Below are 23,073 nucleotides of genomic sequence, written 5' to 3' on the forward strand. Positions count from 1 at the left end.
GTACTGTTGTTGTTTGAAAGTCAGTGTTTATTTAGAGTTGCCTGTCTTTCTGTCTGTCCTGGTGCTCTTCATTCCTTCTTAAATTTTCATGTTTCCATCCAGGATCATTTTCCTCCTGCCTGAAGATCTCCCTTTAGTGTTTCCTTCAGCACAGGCCTCCCAGGAGTGAATTCTCATGATTTTTGATTGCCTGAAATCATCTTAATTTTGCCTTCATTTTTGAGGATATTTTTGAGAGTATTGAATTCTTTGTTGGCAGTTATTTTCTTTCCTCACATTAAAGATGTACATCATTAGTTCTTTTGAAAAAGTCAGCTGCCAGTCTCACCATTATTCTGCTGAAGGATGAGTCTTCCTCTGGGTGCCTTGAAGATTTTTTTCCTTGTCTTTGGTTTTTAGCAGTTATACTATCATGGGCTTTAGTGTGGTTTTCTTTGTAATCCTCCTTCTTGGAGTTAGTGGAATTTCTTTAATCTGTTATTGTATTTTATCAATTTCAAAAATTCATGGCTAGTAGCTCTTCAAATATTGCTTCTACCTTTTCTCTCTCTTCTCCTTCTGAAACTCCATTTTCACGTATGTTTAACATTTTCATCATTTCCCATATATTTCCTATTGTTTCTTTATATTTTACATTATTTTGTTTCTCTCTACTTTCATCTAGACATATTCTACTGATCTGTTTTCCAACTTATAATACTCTGATTTACAGTGTCTAATCTAATGTTAGACCCAGCTATTTAATTCTTAATTTCAGGGTTATTTTTTAAGTTTTCAATTTTCCATTTGATTTTTACAATTAATTCCATCCTCTAATAAGGTTCTCCATATCTTCACCAATTTTCTTGGATATATTAATCAGAGTAATTTTACAGTCCATGTCTTAAAATGCCAGTGTCTGGATCTCCTTCTAGTCTCTGTTTGTTTTTGTTTTTTCCTTTTTAACTGTATTTGATCCCTTGGTACTGTTTCTAGCATACTTATTAATTTATTGAAATTACATATAATTAAATTGTAGAGACTTTGGATGATCTCTTACTACAGAGAGGATTTAATTTTTCTAGCAAGATGGGCAGACCAGCCTGAGCCAGGCAGGGATTGAGTTGACTTGAGGCCGTATTTCAGGCTCTGTGAAGGCTGGTTTGTCATTATTCCTACATCATAGCCTTTTAGGGGTTTCAGATGAAAACCTGCGAATCTTTCTACTCATCCAGCACGTGAACACCTTAGGAAATGGAAAAAGGAAAGGAAAACCTCAGTAGATAACTGCCTGCTGAATTTTGGGGTCTCTGTGTTTTCCTTTTCTCCAGAATCATTGCTCCTGGTGTCTGTTAACTTGAAAGCCATTAACTTCCTTTGCTGTCCATTCCGTCCAGTGACGATGTTATAAGCTCTGGGCCCCTGCTCTCTAATTGGCTGCTGTGCCCTGAGACATGGGTTAACCAACAGCCCAGGAGACAAGAGGAGGTGGGTGCCCAAAGAGCCTCGGTGCCTCCCTCCTCACCAGGGCCCTGTCCTTCGAGTCCTAGCTGCTTCCGCTGCTCTCCAAAGCTCGTAGGCAACTTTTTAAATCACATTGACCCCTTAGTGGGAGGGAAGTCAGATAAGCTTCTCTTCGTAGACACAGGTGGTAGTCTATTTTAGTATACATTTTTTAATGTTCTTCAAAATTTTTAAACTTTACTTAAACCTAAAGAGTTAATGTTTAACAATGTTAGAAGTGCATCTGTGTGGAACAGCTTGTTTCTTAAAGACTCCAAACAGTTAAAAGTCAGAGTTAAAGCAAATATCCAATTAAGTCTTCTCCAAAGCAGAATTTAAGTGTTGTAAAATAACTATAAACAAAATGTTCTGAGCATTTTTTAGAGAAGCAAAATATCACATAAAGTTAAGTTCAGAGACAGGTCCTTTGATGTGGGTCTTGCCGGAAATTTGCTGCAAAGATGGGTGGTCTGCACATCTGTGAAGTGGGGGCATGCCACTGCAGGCTCGACTCAGCACGGCTTTGCTTTATACTTTTATGCTGAAATCCTGTTTCTAGGACTGATCTAAGGCGCTAAGTCAGAAATAAGGGAAAAGGTTTATGCACAAAAATATTTATCATAATGCAAAGCTGTAAACATCTTAAATATACAATAAGAAATAGTTAAATAAATGATTAACTTCCATAAAAAAGAAGCCTTAAGATTAAAGCCACACAGGCAACTATCAAAGTGTGCCCGAAATCAGTGTTTGATTATCTATCTCCTCCCCCTTCCCATCCCCCTCCAATTCCCCTCTGTCCCCATCCACGCCTCCCCCCTCCCCCATCACCCTCTTCCTGCCATTCTACTCCCCTCTGCCCTCCCACCACCGCCTCCCCCTCCGCAGGAAGCTGCACTGCACCAGGAACTACATCCACCTGAACCTGTTCCTCTCCTTCATCCTGCGAGCCATCTCGGTGTTGGTCAAGGACGACGTTCTGTACTCCAGCTCAGGGACTCTGCACTGCCCCGACCAGCCGTCCTCCTGGGTAAGGCTATCCCTGTGGGCGGGGTCCTCTTATGGGGGGCGGGTGCCTGTGTGAACTCCAGCCCCACCGGCCTCCCTCCCCACCGCCCATCCCTTTGCTCCATCCCCACTTGGCATCGGGAAGAAGTCCCAGAGCCGGTGGTCCCCGTCAGGGCGAGGGAGCAGGCCTGAGCTCGGAGCAGGCCCACGGTGGCCGGCAACACAAGGTGGGCACGTGGGCGCTGCCCGGTGGGAGGTCATGGCCGGAGTGCTGACCCCAGGCAGAGCCGGCGTCCCAGGAGGCCGCTGCCCCAAAACACCAGCGGCAGCTCGAGCCGGACGATCCTGGCACGGATGGGCACGCTCGATGCCGTTTTCTCCGCAAATGCCCAGGATTCTGAGCAGTAGATGCTTCCCCTGACTGCTGGGCGGAAATCACCTGCGCGGTGAGTGCGTCCCCGCAGCACGTGCTGGGAGCGCAGTGTGCGCCCGTGACCCGCGGGCCCAGCTCTTTGCCCGAGGATGAATCACCTTAACTGTTAGCAGGCTTGGCTTGTGGTGGACATTAGTGGGCCTTTAGGGCATAGTTCAGTTTAGTGCGTTTATATTGAGCTCCTCTGAGATCAACACTACCCAGTGTTCCGACACCCAATCACACCCTCCACCTGGGTTCTACCCATCACCCTAGTCCTGGTCACAGCTCTTCCACACTAGCCGGAATGCTGTTCTCCACCCGCATCCCAAGTGGATGGATTCATGTGCTGGCACCGTTGCTCTGGACTGAGCAGATTTGAGTCAATGTCGTTTTAACATAGTAAAGCCTTTATCACACCGAAGAACTTCAGCTGCTTCTTAGGTCTGCAGGTGCAATAAATATCAATATACTCCTGGGATAATCTTGACCAGGAGGCACGTGGACTGAATATAATAATGAAATTGGCAACAAGATCCTCCACCTGGCAAGTCCCAGCCGCAGGTGGGAGTGCGGCCCCTGGGCTCTCGTCCCTAGATCGAGCGTCCGCTGCACAGCTGGGGGTGCACCCGAGGCCTGGAGCACGGATGCCTGGCTCTCCTCCCACTGAGGAGCCTTCGGTCCCGTCTCTGTGTGTCTCGAAGCCCTGCTCGAAGCAGCCCTCCTTACTTAGCTCTTCATTAAAGGATGTAGTAACCCTGGCGGACCCACAGACAGCAGGCCCTTGACCTGGAGCAGTGCTCTCAACCTCCTCCTGCTGCGTAGACGGAGGATCTGGCTGAGGGACGGGCAGTAACAGGGGCCTGGGTGTCCCTGCCCTGAGTCCCACCTGCCTAGGGGTAAACTCGGAGGCCCTGGGCTCTGCAATGAGGCTGAAGCATCTGAACAGGGATGCACCCGGCCCAAAGCTGAATGCTGACCAGGCTGTGCTTGCTGTTCCGGGTGGGTTGGGGGGAGGCGGAGAGCCAGAGACAAGGGCTGGAGGCTGGGCTGGGGGTCTGCACGTTGCAGAGGGTCCTGGGCCCCCTGAGGCCATGTAGGCCCACAGCCCGGGTCAGAATGGCAGAGGGGGCAGGAGAAGGGGAAGTGAGAAGAGCCCATCAACACACACAGGTGCACAAGTGCACACACACGCAGAACACATGCACACAGAGGTACACAGGCACGCAGAAACACGCAGGCATACGTACGCTCACACAGAGACCCAGGTGCACAGACCCAGGCGCACACACACCCTCAGACTCTGTCCCATCACGAGTTTGGCTCCATCCCTGGAAAGACGGCTCCAAAGGAAGGGGCTTTGCGTGGTGCTGGGGGAGCCCCTGTCCTTGGGTGTGGAGCAGCTGTGGACACAGGACGAGTGAAACTGCACACGTGGACGTCACCACGGCCATCACCTCTGCTGCTTGCTGCACAGTGAGGGCTCCAGGCGTCAGACCCACAGAGACACCAAGGCCCACGTCCCCAGTCCCGCAGCTGTCATCGTCACACGTTTAAATAAAATGTCCTGCTGACCTGCTCTTAGCCAGCACCTACAGAGGCTGTAAGTCTCCCCAGCACTCAGGGAAATGCCATCTGTCCCCGTAGAGCCTGAGAGGACACGTATTTCCAGGTGTGACACCGGATTTTGCCTTTGACAACCCTGGTGGTAGGTGCTGTTTTTCTCGTCCTTTTCAAGGAGTTGGGCCTCAAAGAAGCCAGTGTCTTTATTGGATCAAAACGTGGACCAGGAGACAGAACCCCTGCCTCCGTCCCCACCAAAGCCAGCCCGCACATGTGTGGGCTCTTCGTTCTCTGCACTTGTTGGTCTGGATTTCATCGAAACCTGTGGAAACCGTGCTCCAGTCTAGAGAAAATGAGCGACCAGAGGGCCACCTGAAGCTGACCTTCAGGACCCCCACGGACAACGGAGATCGGCCCCCTGGACATCTGGCAGTGAGCAGTGATGGAGGCTCCGAGACAGGGGATGGGGCTGGCCGAGACCCTGCTGGGCTCTGTGTGGGGCGCTGTCCTGGCCACATGGCCGTCGGCCTCTCCACGCTAAAGAAGACGAGGTCAGCCGACAGCCCGTCAACCCCCAAGGCCTCCTGTCCTCAGAGTGTGTTGATGGTGGATGAGCAACAGGAAAGAAATGCAGACATGGCGTTTAAACATTTTATCAAGAAAAAGGAATTGGAATCATCTTAAACACACTGTGTCCTCTTTCCTCCTCCAACAGGATATCTTGGAAATCCTCTGAGTCTAGCGGTGTCTCAGGGTCTGCTCTGAATCTAGCGTGCAGGTGTGACGTAATCTGTGCGACCGTCCCACCAATAACAGGCACACCCTGTTTTTATATCTTCTGTCCCCACAAGCGTCAGTGTACGTGTATCTTCGTGCACGAGTGCTCTCACCTCGGTCAGGCGGCTCTGGAGAGAGACTGGAGGGACCAAAGGGCACATGCGTTTAAATTGCAACAAATAGTGCTAGACAGCTTTCCAAAGGCGGAGATGCCACGGGTGCTGCGTGTGCAGGACGTGCCCTGCTGTGCCGGCCAGCAGGGCTCACCACAGATTCCCTCCACCCGTGGGTGTGGACCTCTTCCTGCTCGACCCCCAGCACACGCCTCTGTCACTGCTCCAACGAGGTCTCGGGTTACTTCTCCCGTCTCCACAGCAGTGTTGTTACGTGCGTCTTTCCGCTTACGGCGGCCCAGCCCCGATGTCCAGTGGGCCGCCTCCACATGCAGACCCCCTCCCCGCCCTCAGCATCAGTAAACCGTAACCACCTTAGAAAGAGAAGGAACCACGCTCCACTTAGGCAAGAGAGACCTGGTGCGAGGTAAGGGGGTGGAGCGTCCTGGAGAGGACGGCGCCGCTGTGCGTTAAAGCTCCTCACAACCCCGGGGACGGCGCCGCTGTGCGTTAAAGCTCCTCACAACCCCGGGGACGGCGCCGCTGTGCGTTAAAGCTCCTCACAACCCCGGGGGGACGGCTTGAAAGCCTGCCGTGCATTTCCTGCAACTCTGTCCACCCCGTACACGTGCATGAGTACATCCACATATATATAAGCACACCCACCCCATCCGTCCACATACACATATTAGGGGAGGCGGCTGCAAAGATACAGGAGAAGAATAGAAATAAAAGTACTGTTCTTTTTTTCAGCTCATTTATATAAGCTTAGTGATTTAAAGCCTCAATTTCATGTTTGCTCATGACGTGGAAATACCTGATATGTTTACTTATATGAAGTTCTGAGAGATTAAAAACGTATTTATTTTATGTAATACATAATTTTTCCCTTCCAAAACTCCTGGGGAAATAATTTATTTGGTGAGTTTCTCTTGTTCATTCCTTTATTTTTTCATCTCTTGTTAAGAGTGCACAGTGAGGAAGAACAGAGGAGGAAAAGTGGGAGTGAGTGGAGGGTAAGGATGCAGGATGGAGAGGGGAATGCAGGAGGAGAGGGAGATGCAGGAGGAGAGGGGGATGCAGGATGGAGAGGGAGATGCAGGATGGAGAGGGGGATGCAGGAGGAGAGGGAGATGCAGGATGGAGAGGGAGATGCAGGATGGAGAGGGGAATGCAGGAGGAGAGGGGGATGCAGGAGGAGAGGGAGATGCAGGAGGAGAGGGGATGCAGGAGGAGGGGGGGATGCAGGAGGAGGGGGGATGCAGGAGGAGAGGGGATGCAGGAGGAGAGGGGATGCAGGAGGAGGGGGGATGCAGGAGGAGGGGGGATGCAGGAGGAGAGGGGATGCAGGAGGAGAGGGGATGCAGGAGGAGGGGGGGATGCAGGAGGAGGGGGGATGCAGGAGGAGGGGGGATGCAGGAGGAGAGGGGATGCAGGAGGAGAGGGGATGCAGGAGGAGGGGGGATGCAGGAGGAGGGGGGATGCAGGAGGAGGGGGGATGCAGGAGGAGAGGGGATGCAGGAGGAGGGGGGATGCAGGAGGAGAGGGGATGCAGGAGGAGAGGGGATGCAGGAGGAGAGGGGATGCAGGAGGAGGGGGGATGCAGGAGGAGAGGGGATGCAGGAGGAGAGGGGGATGCAGGAGGAGAGGGGATGCAGGAGGAGGGGGGGATGCAGGAGGAGAGGGGATGCAGGAGGAGGGGGGGATGCAGGAGGAGGGGGGATGCAGGAGGAGAGGGGATGCAGGAGGAGGGGGGATGCAGGAGGAGGGGGGATGCAGGAGGAGAGGGGATGCAGGAGGAGGGGGGGATGCAGGAGGAGAGGGGATGCAGGAGGAGGGGGGGATGCAGGAGGAGGGGGGATGCAGGAGGAGGGGGGATGCAGGAGGAGGGGGGATGCAGGAGGAGGGGGGATGCAGGAGGAGGGGGGATGCAGGAGGAGGGGGTCAGGAGGAAGGAGAGGGAGGTCAGCCAAGCGTGCCAGGCCCCACGTGGTCACTCTCAAAGTTACATGTCACCCTCGGGGACACTGTGTGCATCTGCCTGGGTCCCATGCTACCCTCCAGCGGGTTCCAGGGCCTCACCGGAACAGGCACACGTCTCCAGGCAGCGCCTCTGTGTTGGGTATCCATGCGCCTCGTGCAGCACGGGCTCGCGTTGGGACCTGGAGCAGGCTGCCTGCCCGGAAGGTCCTCATCCAAACGCAGTGTGCTCTCTCACTCTGTCTGTGGCATCCAGGTGGGCTGCAAGCTGAGCCTGGTCTTCTTCCAGTACTGCATCATGGCCAACTTCTACTGGCTCCTGGTGGAGGGGCTATACCTCCACACCCTCCTGGTGGCCATCTTCTCCCCCCGCCGGCGCTTTGTGGCCTATCTCCTGATCGGATGGGGTAAGGACTCCCCCGACAGCCCACTGCCACCCCCAAACCCACCAGGTTCCTGATTCCTGTCCTCTCTGACCTATAAATGCAGATGCTTTCAGCTCAGAAAAGTGCTGTGCCGCCCCTGTAGGAAGAGCTTTTCTAGAGCCAACAGCTTAGTGTTTCTGGGAACCGGGACCTGATGTAAAACTGCTCTGACTCTCATTCCTGGGGCGAACCCTGATGGTGGGCAAGTCAGAAGGAAGGGGCCTGGGAGGAGAAGGAGCAGGGAGACCGTCCATCATGAGGTCCCACTAACGTGCCCATCAGCAGGGCTCTGCATCAGCTGCGGGACCCCCACCTTCACAGAGAGGGACTCCCCTTCAGGTCATTGCCAAGTCTGAACACAGCCTCTCCAGCACGTTGATACCGACACCCAGAAACACAGAGATGCGTTTCAGGACCGTGAAGCCTTCAAACACATACTCAATTATCTTCACTGCTTAGTAAGGCATGAGCATAAGCCTGTATGTATTTATGAAGAGTTTCCACTTAATCTTTTCATCAGAAAGCCCTTGTCCTTGACCATCAGGCTAGTGAAAGCTCCCACGTGTGCCCCTGCCGGGCTGGTCCAAGTAACCAGCGCGGGGTTGTGGTCACCAGGTGTCTTTCTGCAGGCATCCCCACCGTCTGCACAGGTGCGTGGACTGCGGCCAGGCTCTCACTAGAAGACACAGGGTGAGTGCTGTGCCCGTAAAGAGAGATCAAGCAGCACTGACTGAGGTCCTGGCATCACTGGTCTCGGGAAACCAGAGAGAAGCTTCGTATCTGGTCGAAGGCAGCCTTTGGACACCGAGGGGGAGGACGTTGAACTTCATGGGGAGGAACTCGGGTTGGAGTGCTTGGAGAAGAGCCAAGGGACAGGTGGGGCTGAGCTGGGCCTGGCAGCGGAGCTGAGGTTGGGGTCAACCAGGCAGAGACGGAGCAGCCCAGCGAGGAGGCCGGGTTGAGACGGCCAGCTGGGGCACAGCTCTCTGAGGTCGTGCGGTTGGGCCAGGGCCCAGAGCACTTCTGCTTTGTGTGCACAATGAGCCAGACCATGGCCCAGACTCAAGCACCAAGAGCTCCCGCCACAGGTGCTGTGCCTCATGCAGGACGCCAGGGTCTACCAGTTGTCCACTACCAGTAACAAACCACCTGAAGCTGGGAGCTCACAGAGTCCCGGTTGATTTGGTGCGTTTCTGTCCCTGGCACTTGGGGCGGTTCTCCTGGCGTCAGCCTGGCTCACTCACGCCACAGGCACCTGCAGGGGCAGCCAGGGCCGTGGGTCTAGACAGCGTACGCTGGGCTCCAAGGGCTCCACATCCTGCTGTCAGAACCAGCTAGGATCCAGGACAAGGGCAGGTCTGTGCCCCTGCCGGGAAGGGGTGTGGGTAACACGGTGAGCCTGGGGCATTTTACAAGCCGCCCACCCCAGCTTCCTGCTGGAGAGAGCGCGTGGCATTTAGGAGGGACCACCGAACACGCCGCGTGAGTGAGAGGGCTCACGGTCGGGGGGCGCTCTGTGTGGCAAGCCCCCGTGTAAGGGGTGAGTCTGCAGCGTGCTGATCCTCCTGTGCTTGGTTTGTAGATGGAACTGGTGGTAACGTGATTTTCCTTCTCTCTTTTCAACAGTTGCTGGGATACCAATGACCACAGCGTTCCCTGGTGGGTTATACGAACACCGATTTTAATTTCTATTATAGTAAGTCATTTCTGTATTGAAACGTGAGTTGCCTGCCGGGTTGTACACTTGGGCAGAGGGCGAGGCCGCTGTCTGGGAGTAAATATAAATGGCCCGTTCTACTAGGTCTTCTGAGACAAGTACCCTGAGGCTGAGCTCTTGCATGGTGGGCTTGGCCCACCTTCAGGACGAAGTCTCAGTGAAGCGGAGGGCGAGAAAGAGACAGTCCTCCAGGGGAACCTCGGGGTGGGGGGGGTCACAGTCAGGTCCCCCAGATGTGCAGCCTTAGAACAGAACTTGATTTCCACCTGTGGATTTCATGTCTCAAAATTAATTTTCTCAACTCAGCTGCCGCAGCCTGGGGTCAGAACATATGTGATGCAGCAGAGAGACACTGGCTCTGACTCAGGGGGGCGGGGCAGGGAAGAGCAGAACCAGGGGGGCAGGGCCCTGGTGCCTCTGAAACAGCGGTGCCTGGAGCCCTGTTTAGGGCGGGGCTGAGCCACACACGTCCCGGCCACACCACCTCCCTTGCAGGGGGACTTCACACACAAACGTGTCGTCTCTTTTTTTGCAGGTCAATTTCATCCTTTTTGTTAGTATTATACGAATTTTACTGCAGAAGTTGACATCCCCAGATGTCGGCGGCAATGACCAGTCACAGTACAAGTGAGTATTTGTTTAGCTCCAGCTCTGAGCCAACCTCAGGCAGCCTGGAAACTTTGAGTATGTGTGTGGAGAGCAGAAAAACGGGGGTGCGAGGGCCCTGCAGATGACCCCAGCTTTTCTCCTTTAGTCGCAGGAGTGTGCTCTTGGCCACTTTACAGGGACCCCCGGAGATGGCCTGTCTTGTCCAAGGGCCAGCGTTGCCATGGCAATTATTCAAGCCTGTTCCTCTCGTTCATTCCAGCGTGGATGTCCTCTAGAGAGCTGCTTATTGAAGTGTTCTGCCCACTCTCCTGTTTTGTAATCTGACTTTTTTCTCCTTGGCCACACATTGTTTGTATTTTGTATTTAATTCTTTCTTCCCCGTCAGACCACAGGGTCCAGGGGACACCTCATGTCGGGCCTTGTACTTAATAATAACTCAATTGATGTTTGTTGCCTGAATGATAACATGAAGATGGTTATCGTCATCTCCCTCATGGGAAAGAGAACAGAAGTTAAGTAAATCACTCACAATCGTCCAGCTAATTAATAAGGATCTGAGAACTCTGTAAAGGAACTTGAAGATCATATAAATTTCTATCAAGAATTTATAAAGAAAAGATAAAGCCCACAACTCGAGTATAAAATAAAGCTAGTTTAGTGTAGAGTGGTTGGTCCAGCTGATAGGAGCCTTGGGTGCAGGCAGATTGGGGTTGGAATTGCAGCTGCAGAAGCTGCGTGACCCTGGGCGGGTTACCTGACTGCCCCTGCAGGGTGGGCCCCCCTCAGCTGTCTCCTTCCCTCCCCTCCTTTAGATAGCAGGGTGGACCTGGGGAGACAGACAGGTGGCATCCCCTGGGGTCAGCAGCCCAATGCTGGGTTATGTACCAGCTGGAGGCCTGGGGGAGGTAACTGCACTGCTCTGCCTCAGTTTCCTCACCTGTGAAGTGGAAATAGTAATAATAATAATTGTCACAAGGTTATAAGGATTGATAGAGTTAATATTCAAAAGACATTTAGTGGCCATCACCAGTAAGTGTTGTGATAGAGTTTGGTAAACATATACATATAACTGTGCCCTGAGGTGTGACAGTCTCTGCCCAGCCCACATTAGAGGTCAGGCCTAGAGGTAGGATTCCACGTCAGACCACAAAGGATAAAGTGGTTTCAGCCAGACCTTCCAAGTAGCATTTTTACTGCTCAGGTGAGAAGCCGGGCTGGTTCCTGGACTCACCCCGTGCCTGCAGCTCAGGCTGCCCTTCAAACTGGACTTTCAGTTTCTGCACGTCTTATTCAGGGCCACGCTGACCTTTCCTTTGGGCTCTCTGGGAGTGTTCCTAAGTGGATCTTAGAGGTGGATGCTTTTATTTTGGAAACGAAATAAAGTGGGGATGATAGAATCTATTCTTTTTCCGGGATGACAAAAAGACAGAGCACATCTTTTCTGTGTATCTGTCTCATAACAGTAGTGGCAGGTCTCCAGGCACAGGGCCCCAGGGGTCCAGCTTCTAAATCCCTTTGCTAGAGACTAGCACAACGGCAAATTCCAGATGGATCAATAATGAGAATCCAGGCAGGTTCTCTCTACCATTTAACTAAAGGGCAGCTCCCTGCAGAATCCCAGCCTTCACTCACTGGGCTGACAGAGACCCGAGGTGGTGAAGGCAGCAAGTGCACCATGGGTGTTACAAAGTCAAATGTTCAAAGCTGCACGTGGCGGCGGCTGGGTGGTCAGTGAGGCCTTCCCTGCCCCCCAAGGCCCAGGTCATGCTCACATCTGGTGCAGGGCGCCTGGGCCTCAGAGTTTGTGCAGATCGCCCAGTACAGAGGAAATCTTCTTGTTGTAAATGCCACAGTGCCTCAAAAATATGTAAAGAAAATGGTGACTTTTTTCCAAGTGTGGGCTGGGGTCCACCAAGCAGAGACGGTGGGGGAGGAGCACGGAGGCGCCTCCCGCCTCAGTCCCCACAGCTCAGAGTTGCCAGGATGAGGCTGGTCGCTGGAGCGGCTGCTGGTTGCTGGGGTCACCCGGGGGCCTGGACGTGCACACATACCGCCTGGGGGCCACGCCCCTGCATTCCTGACCAGCCCCCTGGTGATCCCAATGCTCCAGATCCTCAGAACATGGTGGGCTTGCTGCCTCACATAGGGCCAGGTTGAGTCACCTGGGAAGATGCTGGGCCACCTGCAGAGGCCTGATTTAATTGGATGAGGAGCAGCCTGGACTTGAAGAGGTTGAAAAGCCCCCCCAGATGATTCTCACGTGTGGCCGTGAGAGTCAGAAGTGGCTTACAGAAGTGGTCCTCAAAGTGGGGTTCCAGACAGCAGCCCCAGCATCTCTGGGCACCTGAGAGGAAAGCAAATTCTCAGGTCTGCGTTTTAACATGACCTCCAGGTGGTTCTGGTGCAGGTGGGGCCTGAGAAGCCCTGACTCAAAAGAATGTGACCTGTACCTTCTCGGGGAGCGGGAGGGGCTTCGAAGCGGGGTGGGGGAGGATTGAGCTATTTTATTTTCAACACCAATGCAGTGAGAAGAACATCTGCTCTTTGATTAGGGAGGGTAAGAGCTCTTTGATAGGCAGAGAAATTAGATCTGGTCCAGGTTCCCCGATTCCTCAGACTCTGTGCTATCCAGAGCAGGGTCGCCTGCCAGGACCTATAAACAGCCGTCTGTGGGAACACTTCCTGTCACGCTTGTGCTCAGGGGGCCACCCCTGCTGCGTCTGCTGTTTTTTTTGTTTTTAATTTTATTTATTTATTTTTGGCTGTGTTGGATCTTCGTTTCTGTGCGAGGGCTTTCTCTAGTTGCGGCAAGCGGGGGCCACTTCATCGCGGTGCGGGGGCCTCTCACTGTCGCGGCCTCTCTTGTTGCGGAGCACAGGCTCCAGAGGCGCAGGCTCAGTAGTTGTGGCTCACGGGCCCAGTTGCTCCGTGGCATGTGGGATCCTCCCAGACCAGGGCTCGAACCCGTGTCCCCTGCGTTGGCAGGCAGACTCTCAACCACTGCGCCACCAGGGAAGCCCCTGCGTCTGCTCTTTTGATCTGAAAGTAAAACTTGCCCCCATGCTCCAAATGCTGGGGATGGGTCTCCGCTATTAAAACCAGTGGCACACGGGGCCGTCGGACCTGCTCAGACGAATGTCATCCTTGGCAAACTCGTCAGGATTTCTTGTAAGAGCTTTGCTGCTTTATGAGGCAAAGCGGCGGTCATCATCGCGTGTGCACACTCTGCCGTAACGGGGTGGGTGGTGTTGAACTTAGGGGCCCCTGGGCTGGCCAGCACGCGGCCGCCGGGTCCCCTCGGCAGCTCAGGCCCTTGCTCTTCGGCGCAGGAGGCTCGCCAAGTCCACCCTGCTGCTCGTGCCTCTCTTTGGGGTCCACTATGTGGTGTTCGCCGTGCTCCCCATCGGGATCTCCTCCAAATACCAGATTCTGTTCGAACTGTGCATCGGCTCCTTCCAGGTGCGTGGGGAGGGGCTGGGCATCCCCGGGGAGGGGTGGGTGTGAGTGCCCTCTGACCCACGGCCCTTCTCGCTTGCAGGGCCTCGTGGTGGCGGTCCTCTACTGCTTTCTGAACAGCGAAGTAAGTCCTTTGACCTCCTCGGGAAGCACAGGTTCTCGGCTTGTGAGGGAGGCCCTGGAACGCCCCTAAAACCCCTGGGGAGGGCCCACCCTGCTGTGGGGTCAGTGCCCTTGCCCGGCGCCCGCGGCGCTCGGCTCCGTCTTCCCGCTCACCTCGACCACCCCCGCCGACCCGCACCGTCCCAGAGCCTGTCCACCTGCGAGCTCCCGGCCAGCCCCCTGCGGCCGCCCCGCACACCCTCGCCTCCCCTGGGCCGTGGCTGCCTTTCCAGCGGCGCGCCCGGCGCCTCGCTCGTCTTCCTTCTTGCCCCGCGCGCCCCCCAGGCTCCCCTCCCTCCATCGCTTTCCTCGCCTCCTTCGGGGCTGCCAAGCGGGAGCGCCAGCCAGCATCAGCGCGGGAGGAACAGGAAACTTCCAGCCGAGGAAAAGCGCCGGCTCTGCTGTTTAAACGTTTCCTCTCCCTAAGCAGCACCTCTGCACAGGGATCGCTCAGATAGGGGAGGGTCAGCCTGGAGACCCCCCGCGCCCAGAGCCCCAGCTCGGGACCGAGGGCGGCGGGGAGGCGGGCAGGGACTCCGGGCTCCCCCCTGCCCCCCACTCGGCCCCCCCCCCGCCCCGGCGCGTCCCAGGTCTCCCGTCGGGCCCCACCCGGCCTGTGTGCAGCCCCTGCTCCCCAGGACATCCCGCGCGGCTTCCCCAGGCCCAGCCGGCGCCTGCTGCGCGCCGTTCCTCCCTGTCGCGCGTCGTCTGAGCGCCTCCTGCACCTCCCTCCCCTCGTTCTTTCCGACGCCCCTGGCGCCCCCGCCCACCGGGAGCCGGGGGCAGAACCAGGACCGGAGGGCAAAGCGCTGCGGCCCGGCTTCCGCGGGAGGTCTTTTCTGGAAAGCCCAATCCGCCCTCTCGGGTTCTGGGTGTAGCAGCCGCTGCCTCTGGACTGCCTTGGGCTCCGTAGTCTGACCACCTTTCTCTTGGTCCCTCGTCTGGTCCCGCAGCCTCTTCCGCCTCTTCCTTCCCGGGCCGTCTGTCCCCGCCCCCCGCCCGTGGATGTCACACCCTCCAAACCCAGAAAAGGGCCGAAGGGGAAGCGGTTCGTTCACGGGCGTTCGCTCTAGCGGGAAGCCGGGGTCTCGGTCCCAGCTTGCCCGACCGCCTGACCCCCGCCTGCTCTCGCCCCCCCCCCCCCGCCACCCGCAGGTGCAGAGCGAGCTGAGGAGGGTGGGGCGGAGTCTGTGCCCCAGCCGGCCCTCCGACCGGGACTACAGGCTGCACAGCTCGTCCATCTCGAGGAACGGCTCGGAGGGCACCCTGCACGTCCCCCGCGGCTCCCGCGCTCTGTCCTTCCTGCAGACGGAGACCTCGGTCATCTAGAGGCGCCACCGCACCGCAGCCCGAGCCCCCAGCCAGGAGTGCTGGGGTGAATCAGCTCGGACCCCCTGGAGCTGGGCTTGGCTTTATCCCACCCGTGGAACCGGCTTACCTTGTAACCGCCCGGGATTTCAATCTAACGGTTGTTACACTCCAGCATTTAGGTAACTTTGTTCTTTATGTTGTTTGGCCGTGCAGACAGACCCATTTTCGAAGAGACCAGGAAAGGTCAAGGTGGCAGTAGCCCAGGACTTGGGTCCAGCGACTGTGGAAGAAAACGGGGGGTTTTCTGATCTCATTGCCTGTTCTCAGGGGGCACAGGCCTGAGCTGGGACGCTGGCCCTGAGTGCCGTGGCCACCCTTCCTCTGCATGACCTGCATCGCCGGCCTCGGCCCCCAGGTCCCACAGGGCAGCCCCTTGTGTGCAGGACACACAGGCGCCCGCTGAGGGCTTCCGTGGACCCCCCCGCAAGCCCAGGTGGGCCCCGCCTGCCCCAGTCCTGCTCACGCCACCCTCCGGGCTCTTCTTTCTCTGCCGCGGCACTCAGTTCTCCAACCCCTGTATGATACTGGTCCCCTTTAACAGTGAGGCCACAGAGTCTTCGTCCTGAGGCGTCACAGACCTGAGCGCAAGTGCCAGCGATATCCAGGGAGCGGGGCCTGGCGGGCAGGGCCGGGCTGAGGACGCGGGCTGGACGTCCGGGGGCGGGGGGTGGGCGCTGCGAGGCCCGTCGCCCTGCAGCGTCCCTCTGGGGTGTGCACCCAGGCCCCCTGTGAGAGGAGCCTGGTCAAAGAGTGGCAGCGTCCACCTGGCGCCCCCAGCAGCCCAGCTCCCCAGCTCAGACGACTTGCTGTGACCAGATCTGCACGACCAACTGAAGAGCCAGCTCCCAGGGGACCCGGGGCCATCGGTGGAGCGCGGGCATTAGATGTGCAGCTGGACGTCCGTCAGCTGGCGGGAGCCAAGGCCGCGAGCCTGGAACTGGGCGGTCTGGCCTGATTGACAGCAGAGGGGAGAGTGAATGTCACTCACTGTTAGCAGAGGAGGGGGTGACCAAATAAAATGTTGTAAACGTGTGTGGAATGTCCCCAAGCCGCCATGCGTGACCGCTTGAATAAAACCCATTTCGTGTCTGTTCGCTGGGTGACTCTGACCAGCAAATCCTGAGGCCCCAGGATCTCAAACTGAGGACATTTGGAGGAAATCTTCCCACATCTAAAGCGGAGCCTGGATGGCATACGGGGTGGGGAGGGGGGCACCTGGCAGCTTGTGGCCTTTGGAAGCAGCCACCTTCCCCAGGGCGCTTATGCCGCCTGCCTGGACGTGCTCCTTAGAGCATCCGGTCAGCGGTGGGGGTGATGCACGGGGCACCCAGCAGCCCTGCGGCTCCCAACCCACCCACCCCACAGCCCCACAGAACCTGAGAGCCTGCTCACTAGGGCCAGGGCTGAGCACACGCGTGCTTGCGTATGTGCCCGTGTGTGTGTGTGTGCCTTCCGGGAGCTGGCCCCTAACTGCATGTGCGCCACAGACAGAGAACACCTGTTTCTAATAAACTCCATGTTCAACCAAACTGCTTCATTCCAAGAGGGATACCGCACACTGCTGGAAGTCAAATTCTCCAGAAGCTGACTTAGGCATGAGCAGGCGGACCAGCCTCCGGTGAGTTTCTGGGAGCCCCAGCGCCAGGTGGTGGAACGCTGTCAGCTGTCCACTGGCGGAAAGAGCTTCGTGAGAATTTGCTTAAGGTAGGAATGCGTTGCAGTCGCAAGGAAGGGAAGTGAATACGTGATGTCGGGACGGGCATGTGCCCAGGAGCCGCGCTATAGATGGAGATAGCGAGCACCTTCCTTTCTTAGCAAGAATGGCGCTTTTTCAATGGTGTTTTTTATCAGGTTTTTGGGTTAGAGAAATTATACAGAGGAGTTACGAAACCTCAGACATTATAGGCCGATATTACCCAGAAAGTGAAAAAGCTCTGAATTTCGTCCTCCATCTGGCTCTTACTGCTTGAGAAGTAAATATCAAGAGTGAATGATCTTGTTCCCAATAGTTTCCTCTACGTCTATGCAAACCTCTCTCCCTCCCTCCCTCCCTCCCGCTCTTTCTTCTTTTTCTTCGTGGAAAGTAGGTCATATTGTATAGAAGTTTCTGCAACTTGCTTTTTTAGTGAAGACAGGCTGTGTGGATCTTGTCTGTCTGCACACAGAAGTGCTTTACTTGTAACAGCTGCGTGATGTTCCATGGCACGGATGCGCTTGGTTTATTCCGCACCTCCTGTTGATGAATGTTTGAGCACTTCTGCATGTGCTGGAGCATCGCCACAGAACAACGTCCCCAAAGCGGGAATGGGTTGGGGGCCTGCGCATTTGGCTCTGGGCGGGTACGGCCCTGGAGGAGGTGGCCTCAGCGCCCCTCTCACCAAGCTGCTGTAGACACCAGCATCACTGGGGGTCCCATCTCTCTTCGCCCCAATCTGCTGTCTTTAGCCTTGGGGACAGTGAGCGTCTCTTCTGTACAGAAAGCTTTCTCCTTAGTTCTGAGCCTCCGCCTGACCCACTGACGTAGACGTCAGGTAGCCAGGCCCCTGCTCCTCCAGTCGGCTGCCCCACCTGAATGCAGGTCCTGCTGAAAGTTTACAGATTAGCTTCCTTATTCGTGGAAATGGGGACAAGACTCAGCAGAGGTCGTGGCGGTGTGTCATCGTCATCTGTTTGCATCGCCGACCGCCGGGCCCTGTAAGAGGCCCTGCTTAGCCTGGGGACGTCACAAAGGATTTAGGGCATCGTTTATACCGAAGAGTCTTCTTTGGACGATGGAGAGAAAAGGACCTGTCACTTCCATTATCTTCTCTAAAGGTTTAATGAGGAAAGTGGAGCAGGCAGAGGCGGTGGGTGGCCCCCTCACTCGTGACAGCAGTCCCACCTCCCCCTGCCCAGGGGCGTCCCGGACAGCCCTGGATAGCAGGCCTCAGTGCCAACAATGACCCCAGAGCTGTCACTGGGATCTTGGTTAAAGCTACTTATATTCAACCCCTGACACTGAAGAACCAACAGGGGGAAATAAACTATTGGAATATAATTACAAAATAATGAGTCCAAGTAGCACCAATCTCTCTTTTGGAGATTTAGGACTTTACAAATCCTATATGCTGAATGCTATAGATAGCAAAGTATAAGAAGCAACAAGTAAACTCAATACACCTGAAAAGCACAAGCTTTCCTGGTTTTAATCATTATAATCATGAATCTAGAATATGCAAAATTTGTGATTTTCAAGTCATAACAAAAATAATTACAATTCATTCAGATTTAAAGGCCCACAATATACTAAACCCCGTCATAAGGTGACTCATCACGCTGCAGACTTTCACATGCATGGGCACACGTGTTCTCCCAAACCTGTCAGCCTGCTGTGAAAACCCAAGTACCATCTGTGCTTGGCTCTCTAGGCGCCCCATCTCTGTAAGTTTAGTCCCAGCCTCTGGGCGCGCATGAAACACACTCATGAATGCTGGACTACGTGTTTCCGGAAGCAGCCCCGGCACCTCCCCGGGGCCTTTGGAAAGGGTTTTGGCTGGCTTCCCTCCCCCCAGAAGAGAGTCCCTCCTTGTCAGACAGGCTTAGGGCTTGGGGATGGAGAAGCTGAAGGAAGAGGAGGTGGGTGGAGAGCGTTTACTCTCGGGGGGAGGGGGGGGCGATGGGGCAACTTAACAGAGCAGCGCCGAAGAAGGCATGTCCGTGCGCAGAGCAGGAGTGGAGGGAAAGGGAGCTCGGGAGTTACCGGACCCACCAGGCGCCCGCTTGTACAGAAAGTAGAGAGGGACCCAAGTTACTTAAATTACCTTCGTGGACTTCACTGTGGCTCACGGTCCTCGACCACATCTGGTCTGCGTTGTGTCTCCTTCTCCATCCCTCCATTTGTCCATCTGTCTGTCCTTCTGGCCGTGAGACCGCGCAAGGCTTTGCGGACAACATCGCCGAGAGCTCAGGAGGGGAAAGAAGGGTCAGAGTGCAGGGCAGAGGCAGTGAGGGGCTTCAAGCCCCCAGGAAGGAGAGGTGGTGGGCGGGGACAGCTGTGGTCAAACACGAGGCTGTGAGGGCTCAGCAGCCCCACAACCTGTGCCCAACTGGCCACTGCTGAGAAAATCTGCGAGGCCGGGGCCAGGCTCGGCACTCAAGAACCATGACCGGGTGTCCACTCTGTGTCCACCAGCCGGGCAGTTGGAAAGCACATCCTGGGGCCACCTCTCCCAGCGTTCACCTGCTGGCCCATGCCCTTGCAGCGCTTGGAGCAGGGGTTAAAGCAGACTGTCGGTGATGGCACCGACCCCCATCCCCACGTGGCCCCATGCTGACCCCGGGCCTTGGCTCCGGCCTGGCGACAGCCTTGCAACGGCAGAGGGAGGCCACAGCTCAGGAGGGCGCGGCCTTGGCTGAGCCCATGGGGTAAACGGGCCGAGCTGGCCCAGGGCAGCCCTGCCCTCAGCAGCCCGCGGGCCGCGGCATGCTGGTCACTGCAAGCTGCCTAGGCTCTGTTTCAGGTGGGTTATCCATAAAGCACCAGTCCCCCTGCGTGCCCAGCCCCTCGCTCTGGTCCCTGGGCCCCGCCCAGGGAGAAAACTCAGCAGGGAATGAGAAAGGCAAGTGAGGGGGGCTTGAGCTTCTTCAGAGTCTGTGCGAGGGCACCTTCGGGCAGATCTGAAATCAGATGATGTGAGTGGCCTCTGCCAACCTGCCTCTATGATGTCCCAGCTGCTCCAGAAATGCCAGGGCTTGGGACGCAGGATGTCACTCTCCTCTGTGGCTTCGGGCAAATTTCTTGAATAATCTGGGCTTCAGCCTGCAGAACAGGAGCGGGGGAGGAGAGGGCGCGCGGGAGCGGGTTCCCCTAAATCCCCCCAGCGCCTCCACCTGCGTCCCGCCTGCTTCCAGGGCCCTCCCATCCCTGCTCACGCCCCCTGGCCCTGTCCCCACACTGATGAGGCCCCCATGGAGACCAGCGGGCAGCTTGCCCTCCAGACGCAGCGAGAGAAAGACCAAGCCCGGCCTGTCCCGCCGGCGACACTCAAGGCTGCCTGGTAACTGAACCTGGGTCAGCGAGAGAGGTGCTGGGAGGGGTCACGTGCCCCCCCCCCCCCCCACTGATCCTGAAGGCACCATGGTGGGCAGTCAAGAGGGTGACCAGGAAAGGAGGAAGTTCCCCATGGCACCTGCTCATTCCCGGGTCAGGGGGCACCTTTATCCCTCGGAAGCGCAGGGTGACCCTGAGCCAGGCGCCCCCCCAGTAGCGAGAGGGCAGGTGACCTCCCCATGTCTCCGTCTGCCCACCCGGGGCTGGGGAAGCATCTCCGAGAATGTTTTCTAAATAATGTTTAAGAGCAAGTTGAAAGGATGCTTGTTTGCAAAATATACCAGAAGAGTGAATGGCGTCCCAGTGGCGTTTGACTATTACTTCATCTGAGCAAAGTTCCCAATGGGCTGGGATTCACCCAAGCCTCAGCCCCGTCTACGCCCCCTCTGGATGGTGCAGGGGTCCAGGCCATCATGGGGGGTCAGCAGTAAGAGCTAAATAAGCGTCAGCCAGTCCCGACTTCTCCTTGTGGCAGAAACTCCATCTCCCCACGAGGAGCTTCTAAGTAAGAAAAGTATCAACACTTAGAAAACTGACTAACAGAAACAGATAATCAATGGTCAAAAATTATAAAAGACAAAAAGGATGAGGAAAAGGTTACACTCCCCATAAGTAAAATTTAAAACTGGATGCCATAATTGCCTATAAAAATGACACTATTCAGAGGTTACAGCTGTATTATGTGGTATGACATTACAAACTTTATATTTAGTGGTTTTATTATACCATAGTATTATCATAATACAATACAACTCATATCATATAGCATATTATTATTCCATGTTTACTCTATAAACTTTAAAGATATTCTAACTTTAAAACGTTCATTTCATTTGGCCCAGTAATTCCATTTCTAGGAATTTTTCCTATTTAAGTATTCAGTTGTGCACACGATTTACGTGCAAGAATAGTCATCACGATGTTATTTATGATATCAATGTCGAAGAGGAACAATAGAAACATTCAGTCATTACAGAGTGATTAGATGTTGTGACTGGACCACAGAGTGGAGACTGAGATGGAAGGTGCAGGTGGGGAGCCTCACCAAGTCAGCCAGGAACCGCTGGGTGCTCTTGAAAGAGGCCAAAATCCTGGGAAGGAAACAGCTGCATAATCTGAGAGGCCATCCAGAGGTAGCCCTCAGGGGTGGTCAGCCTGCAGTTCCCACCACCGTGCGTCCCTGCAGTAATTAACTCGGTCAAGCAAACCATTAATAGTGCAACACAAATTGCATGGTCCAGTTACTCACCTAGCAAGGGTATTTAGGGATAAAGTTTACAACAGCCATGTTTCGATCAAACAAACTGGGGAAAGGAAACGGCCAGCTCATCTCGCACAGGTGGGGTCACTTATAAAGCAGAGACGGGTGTGTCTTCCCTTATGGCTCGGTGTCTCTCCCCGAGGTCCAAACTCAAGTTTCCACTTGCACATCTGACATCATCCCCTGTACACCCACATCTTCTTCCCCTTCATGATGATGAAGGGTCGATTCATCAGGAAGACGTAATAGTCCTAAGTGTGCCAGCACCTGGGGACAGAGCTTCAGACGCAGGAAGCAATGGACAGAACTAACAGAAGAAATAGACGCATCTATCATCATAACTGGAGATTTTAACACACTTCTCTGTGACTGATAGAACAGGCCCGCCAAAAAGTCATTGATATAGAAAATGTGAACAAAACATTAACCAAAAATATCACCCAACTTGGCCTAGTCAACATATATAGAACATACACATAGAACATATATATAACACACAAAACATAGAGAACATACATATAGAACACATGTGTAAAGAACACACATAGAACATATCTACATATGTAGAACATATATACAGAACATATACATATGGAACATATATAGAACACATCAGCCAACAACTGCAGATTGTGTATTTTTCAAGTGCACATGGAATGCTCACCAAATAGACCACATGCAAGTTTAGACAAACTTCACAGAAATAAAACCATACAGAGCAGGTTCTCTGTACGGAATTAAGCTAGAAGTTGATAACAAAAGTTAACTAGAAAATATCCAGTATTAAAAGTTAAACAGCACGTGTCTAAATAGATCTGAGAAGAAATCACAAGGGAAATTATAAAATATTTTGAACTGAATGATAACAAAAATACAATGTATCAAAATTTGTAGGACTGAACTAAAGCAATCCTTGGAGGAAATTTTATAACTTGAAATACAGATAGAAAAAAAAGAAAATTAGGAAAATCAGTGACCTAAGCTTCTACTTCATGAGAAGAACAAATTAGCGTCTTCCTCCCAAATCGGTTTGTCCCGTTACACTTTCAAGCAGAAGCCCTGGAATCACCCTGTCCTCACAGCCAGTTCATCAGGGTGTCTCATCGGCTCCACCCACCGCCTACCCGGGGCTCCTTGTGCCACCTCCCCGCCCCCCATCCCCTCGTTTACAGCCTCATTTTGTGGGTGTTAACCGGCAGCTTCTCAGCTGGTCTCTCAGTGAATCTTCTCCCCCCATATTCTTCCCCAAACCAGCCACAGGGTGACCTTCCTGAAGTGCAGTTCGGCTCACGCTGTGCCCACCAGAGCACCTTCCAGGGCCTTCACCCCCTTCGGGGGCTCTCGCTGTCATGAACACTCTAGTCCCTTTTTCCGCTGGACTCTAAGTCTCTTGGGACAAATGATGTCTTGGTCACCTCTGCACCCTCCGAACTGAGGCGTCACTGCAGAAAGCAGGTCCCTATTAACTTGCTCCTTGTTAATTTGCTGGTGGTGGCCGAGGCCGTATGTCGCCTACAGAAGTATGTAGGGATCTGGCCCAAGTTAGAAGTCACCCCTCTCTGCCCATGTCATCAGGACTTGTAAACTCAGGAGGCAGATATTTTGGGACACAAAGAAACAAACGGGCCAAGGGTCTCCTGCCCCTTCT

General features: G+C 54.5%; 1 protein-coding gene across 1 annotated transcript in view; it reads left to right on the top strand.

The window, feature by feature from the left end:
• VIPR2 (vasoactive intestinal peptide receptor 2) overlaps nucleotides 1-16,132 on the top strand; it is a 70,500-nt gene extending 54,368 nt beyond the window's left edge. Inside the window, exons 6-13 of the mRNA XM_059934374.1 lie at nucleotides 2,371-2,512; nucleotides 7,592-7,742; nucleotides 8,390-8,450; nucleotides 9,387-9,456; nucleotides 10,013-10,104; nucleotides 13,416-13,545; nucleotides 13,625-13,666; nucleotides 14,860-16,132. Coding sequence (XP_059790357.1) covers nucleotides 2,371-2,512; nucleotides 7,592-7,742; nucleotides 8,390-8,450; nucleotides 9,387-9,456; nucleotides 10,013-10,104; nucleotides 13,416-13,545; nucleotides 13,625-13,666; nucleotides 14,860-15,033 — 862 coding nt within the window. The 3' untranslated portion in view covers nucleotides 15,034-16,132. The remainder of the gene's footprint in view (nucleotides 1-2,370; nucleotides 2,513-7,591; nucleotides 7,743-8,389; nucleotides 8,451-9,386; nucleotides 9,457-10,012; nucleotides 10,105-13,415; nucleotides 13,546-13,624; nucleotides 13,667-14,859) is intronic.
• The last annotated feature ends 6,941 nt before the right edge of the window (nucleotides 16,133-23,073 follow it).

The sequence above is a fragment of the Balaenoptera ricei genome, chromosome 9, assembly GCF_028023285.1.
Source record: "Balaenoptera ricei isolate mBalRic1 chromosome 9, mBalRic1.hap2, whole genome shotgun sequence".
Classification (NCBI taxonomy): Eukaryota; Metazoa; Chordata; class Mammalia; order Artiodactyla; family Balaenopteridae; genus Balaenoptera; species Balaenoptera ricei.